The sequence below is a fragment of the Mytilus trossulus genome, chromosome 1, assembly GCF_036588685.1.
Source record: "Mytilus trossulus isolate FHL-02 chromosome 1, PNRI_Mtr1.1.1.hap1, whole genome shotgun sequence".
NCBI classification, from domain to species: domain Eukaryota; kingdom Metazoa; phylum Mollusca; class Bivalvia; order Mytilida; family Mytilidae; genus Mytilus; species Mytilus trossulus.
In genome coordinates this window covers 36,840,742-36,846,444 of record NC_086373.1, presented here as the reverse complement: position 1 = coordinate 36,846,444, position 5,703 = coordinate 36,840,742, and the positions used below count along the sequence as shown (strand labels likewise).

Below are 5,703 nucleotides of genomic sequence, written 5' to 3'. Positions count from 1 at the left end.
TCAAATTGTAAAATATCATCAAACGAATGGGCAACATCTGTCATATTCCTGACTTGGTACAGTTGAAAATAACTATTCTTAAATAGTGTGCGTCTTCAAAGCTTTTTGTGTGTTTACCTACTTCGGGAGCAATCAAACCTAAAGATATGAAATGCCATGAATGTACGAATATACATAAACGTTAGTAGATATATAGGAAGATGTGATGTGAGTGCCAATGAGACAACTCTCCATCCAAAAGTGTTGGAAAAAATTTTCAATAGAATTTCGAGTGTTACATTTATTAAACCCGGATGATATGATCCTGCTTTCGTTTTTATTTTTATTTATCTGACCATAATATACACCTCGCTTAAAGTTAAGCAGCACCTTAATGTTTTTGCTTTTATTTTTTGTTTTAAAATTAAATTTGATACTCTTTGTTTCCTGTATTTCGTTAATTTGTTGTTAATCGACAGGTAAGAACTCAGGAATATATTTTATGCCTAGGTATCTTAAAAAAACTGTTTTCGAAAGCTACATACAAGTTTTTCCCTTGCAAATTTTTCGCAAAAAAAGTAATGTGTTTCAAGTGCTGTTTTGTCAGTGTATACGATACATTTTCCGTTGAGGAATATGCCCAGACGCAAGTTAACAAATGCACAGAAATGACAAGTCAGTAGTATGCGCACTACTGGTTTGAGTCTACGAAAAATAGCTGTCCACTTTGGTGTATCCATACAGTGTAATTTCGAGATTATTAAAGCGCCATAGAGAAAGTGATGCCGGTGATGACCGCGAACGTTCTGGTAGCCCATGTAAAACATTTGCAAGAGATGACAGGGCTCTTTCACAGTCAGCTCGACGACATATATTCACTACAACTCGCCGCTTACGCGAGAACTGTGGAAAACATGGTCGCGTGAGTCTATGAACTGTCAACCGAAGACTAATTTGTACCAATTTACACGTAGGCAAATCAAAAGACAATTACTGACTCTCAGGCATCGTCAAGGTCAACACCAGTGGTCACGTGATCACCGCAATTGGACATTGGTCCATTGGTCTGACGAGAGAATATTCCTCCTACATCATATTTATGAGCGCATGCGTCTATGACGTCCTAGGAATACAGGAATAGGGAACAGCACATTCTTGGAACAATAGCGTTCGGTGGTGAGGGTTTGACAGTTTGGGGATGCTTTTCATTTGGTTGTAACATGGACCTCTATGTTCTGGATGGGACTATGACGGGTCAAACATATCGCGATAAGATCATTCGGGATATCGTTGTGCCACATTTTGAAAATCATCATCTATCAACAAGACTTATAAGATATAATGCTAGGCCACACAGAGCATGCATTGTTGCAGATTATTTACGTCAGGAGACATTTGACACTATTCCTTGACCAGCCATGTCACTAAATATGAAACCCATCCAGCATGTCTTGGATGATATTGGTAGAAAAATCAACAACAGGGTTCCAGCTTGTCATAATTTACAAGAATATCGAGCAGCTTTAATTGAAGAATGGTAAAAAAAATTCTGCTAGAACATTGAGACACTTAGTTCAAAGCATTAGACCCCGTGTAGATGGACTTTGTCGGAAGCGCGGAGGATATACTCGTTCGTTAGTTGTATTCTTATGTATTCACAAATTGTCAACCTCGAGTTTTGAAAAGTATATTGTGTATAGTGTAGAGCAAATTTGTCAAAAACTTTAGTATAAGTTGAAACTTTATCTTGTGTCTCACCCATTTTACAACCATTTCCCAAAATGAAAAAGTCAAACATTTTCACATGAAAACCGTCAAAAATTTGCACTGCTCAATTCAAACTATGTATGTTATCTTATTAAAATTAAAATTCAGTTCATTTTATCGATATATCGATTAGTTATAAGATCAGTAAAAAACGATTCTGAAAAATAATGAGCTGTTGCATAACTTAATTATGGCGAGGTGTATAGATTAATGAAATTTGAACATTGGTAAATAACTGTTGCCTTAATTTAAATCAGTGACCATTTACCTATTTTTTCAGACAGTACTCAATAAAAGCCGGAAGTTTTGCATATAATTTGAATCTGTGGCCGTGCACTTGACTTGCAACTTTCTGTCCTTGCAGAGCAAAGCCATTATAGAAAAAAATCAGTCTATGATTGGTTAAGCCAGACGCGCGTTTCATCAGTGGCGCTCGAATCAAAACAGTTTAATTGTCAAATTAAATATGAAATGATTTAAGACAGTGTACCTTCTTTGTATTAGTGCAGGCGAAATTTGATAATCTAATAGGGGCCATGTACTAGTAACTATATATTATTGTAATACTCATGGATCATAAGATATATTGTAAGTAACAGTTAGGATAATTGGGTTGTGAATTAACAGGTCAATGATCGTGACTAATAATCATTGTTACATTTACTATTTTCGTTTTATTTGTTGCAAAAAAATAACCTTTTTAACAATAAACAAGCCAATATTGGGATCACTCATTGAGAGTAGTTCATATAGATCTCGTCAGCAATTTTTCAGATTCGCGGAAATTCGTTACACGTTTGAGGAATATATTTTTGTCAGTTTTAGATAATTCATCAACATTCAAAAGTATGGACGAGGCAAGAAGAATTACGCGGAATCTGTCATTTATCAAGAAAACTGTAACTGACATTGATAGTGTTATAGACATGTTATTAGAAGAGGACATTCTTGGAATGGGAGAAAGAAATCTGATATTGCTGGACGAGGATCCTATCCATTCAGTCCTAGAAATAGTTATAAAGAAACAGGCATATAAGAAGTTTACAAAGGCATTACAGAGTACTGGAAATGAAAGAATAGTAGCAAAACTGGAATCGACGGACTTACGATTAGGTAAATATAATACTGATGACATGTGGCGTTACTATCTTTTCGAGAAAAATAGTTTTTGCATACTTACAAATCATTTATGTATTCATTTTTCATACATCTTTTCAGAACCCTTCATCATTATCTACGCGACCGACATGGCTCGTGAACTTCCTTTTTTTTTCTTTTTCTTTTTTTTAAACCTTAAAAACGTGTGTCAGGGTCGAGTAATAGTTTTATCAGACTAAACAAAACAATCGCAGTATTAATTTTTACGTGCATAGAGCTTACACTATTTTATAATTATTATTACCGAAAAACAAATCGTTATAATCTTGATCCCGTGTGCTTTTCCTCGAATACCCAAACCAAAATAATCACCAAGTTAGCAAATACATGTACGTACAACACGTTGGACGCAATTTGTGGAGCAAGATCTGTATAACCTTCCGGAGCACCTTAGATCAATCCAATATTTTAATGAGGTTCATTTTTTATCAGTCTCAGTTTTCTATGTCGTGTTTTGTATAATGTTTGTTTGTTTTTCATTTTCAACATAACACAATGTCTGTATGTCGTCGACTTATGAGTTTGAATATGACTTTTGATATATGCTGCCTCTTTTTCCAATGAAAGTATAAGTTTATCAAATCTATTTCAGAAAAAGAATCGAGTATATCAAGTACAGACCAGGTTAGTTCACAGTTATGTTGTCAAGTTTAAACCTCTGGGTAATATTGAAGAAAGTTTCATGGAAGTGAATATAAAATTGAATATGACAGTTGTTTTCCATTCGTTTGTCATTGAGTATGTGAGCTTTTTTTTTGCCATTTGATAATGGAATTTCCGTATAGGATTTTCCTTGTAGTTCAGTATTTTTTGTAATTTTACTCTTTAAACACAATTTGAGAAATTCGAAATTTGTGTCTCACCAGTAGTGCTCAAAAATGTATCGTCGAAGACCAATACTCAAAAAAGTAATAAAAACAAGAAAACCATAAAGCCAAACCGATCAATGTAACACTTGTGCAGTTTAAGACAAATAAAATTGTACATCCTTTGTCCTTTGTCGTTTTGAAATACGAATATTTATGAAATGAAAATCTTTAAATAGTAACATTACTTACAACGTGTTAATCTACAGTATACTTGTTTATCAATTGAAGGAATTAAAAAGAAATGCAATTCAAATGTTCCTCTAAACAGATTTTAAATTTAAAATTATAACCCTGGTACTTTCGATAACTATTTATTTAAAAGTGATATACAATGTTTCTCTAATTCTATGGAAATTTATCCCTTTTTGAACCCATTGTATAAAAAAAATTTAATCAACGTGTGGTTGCTGGTGATCTCAAAAGATCATTGGATGATTTTAAGGGTCATGACCTTTTACGCTTATTGAATGAATCAAAACATGCTAACAGGTGTTAATGAAATTGACAACTTCGTGCAATGTGAAAGGCACTCCAAGGGGAGTTTCGGTTAACAAAAAAAGGAAATATATTTTTAATCATTAGAGAAACAGATTCTTACATAGTTACTCGTGGATTATCGGATTTATCCAATCTCGATAGTTAAATTATAAATTTTAAAGTCCTCGCCGAGGCGGCTCGGACTTTAAAATTGATAATTTAACTATCTCGATTGGATAAATCCGATAATCCACTGGTATCAATGTAAGAATCTATATATATATGAAATTTAAAAAAACCTTTTGTATTTTTATAGGACAATAAGATAACAGATAGTGAATATAAACAACGCAAGGCTTCCATACTACAGAATGAACTTGACGTTTTAACAAAAGAAAATAATAATTTAAAGCAACAACAAGCGCAAATTCGAAAAGATCTTAATTGTAATCAACAGAGATTGCTCGATCTTAACCGAGAAGCTTGTAAATATCAGAAAGAGAATTTAGAATTGAGTCAGCGACTTTCCAATCTTAGAAGGGGTGACTTGGTTAACTCTGTTTTTAATGATCTTGAGGATGAGTTGAAAAGGAAAGAGAGCAGAAACACAAAAATAAAAAAAGAACTTGATTTGAAGAATGACGAAGTAACACTTTTGAGAAATCAGTTAGATGAACTGAGAACAGATGTCGACGAAAAGACCGACCAAATAGCAATGCTCAGCAGGGAAATGAAATATTTACGTGAGGAACATACTTCAGCGAGAGCTGAAAGAAGGGAACTCAAACTTAAAGTTGAAAACATCAACAAAAACTTTGATGACAAAATGCAAAATATGATGACTGTTATATCAGAAAATAATATCAGAACTCCAAGACAATCTACCTTTACACGCATAGCAGCGCATTCAAGGAATCAAATCAAAGAAAGGGGTCAAAATAGAGAAAGTTCCATTTTGCCAACGCTTCAAGGAAAAACATCGGGTACACCGAGGTCAAGCAGTACACATAACTCAACTAGAAATTCTCCTATCAGTCCTAGAGCGAGAGTAACACGCCAACATCAATTTATCTCACCTCAATTCGTGTTTTCAGCTAAACCCACAGCACAATGGAAATAATGAATTAAATTGACTTATTTTCAAACGTTTACATGCATTTAATAATTATGTTGTTGTTGTTGCATAAGTGATTATATGTTATGAAATGATTTTGTTGATTTATTCGGTTTGTTTTAAACTGTTAGTTGAAGAACTCTGAAATATTGAATACCATTATAAAACCAACTGTATACTTGATCCTTTATAATGATTATGAAAATAACACTGATTAACATAACATTATATTACAACATTTGTGCGTCTAAAGCGCTTTCTGGAAAAAAGTAAAATCACAAAAATACTGAACTTAGAGGAAAATCAATTCGGAAAGTCCATAATCACATGGCAAAATCA

At 33.5% G+C, this 5,703-nt stretch overlaps 1 protein-coding gene across 1 annotated transcript; it reads left to right on the top strand.

The window, feature by feature from the left end:
- Positions 1-2,344: 2,344 nt before the first annotated feature.
- LOC134715059 (uncharacterized) lies at positions 2,345-5,370 on the top strand. Its single transcript, XM_063576967.1, has 3 exons — positions 2,345-2,859; positions 3,497-3,528; positions 4,567-5,370. Exons 1-3 carry the CDS (start codon positions 2,595-2,597, stop codon positions 5,368-5,370), a joined length of 1,101 nt encoding a protein of 366 aa, XP_063433037.1. The 5' UTR covers positions 2,345-2,594.
- The last annotated feature ends 333 nt before the right edge of the window (positions 5,371-5,703 follow it).

Bases quoted from the DNA above. Each gene is read 5' to 3' on its own strand.
- LOC134715059 (XM_063576967.1), top strand. From the start codon at position 2,595: ATGGACGAGGCAAGAAGAATTACGCGGAATCTGTCATTTATCAAGAAA. The intron at 2,860-3,496 runs GTAAATATAATA...AATCTATTTCAG, and splicing joins ATCGACGGACTTACGATTAG to AAAAAGAATCGAGTATATCA. The intron at 3,529-4,566 runs GTTAGTTCACAG...GTATTTTTATAG, and splicing joins GTATATCAAGTACAGACCAG to GACAATAAGATAACAGATAG.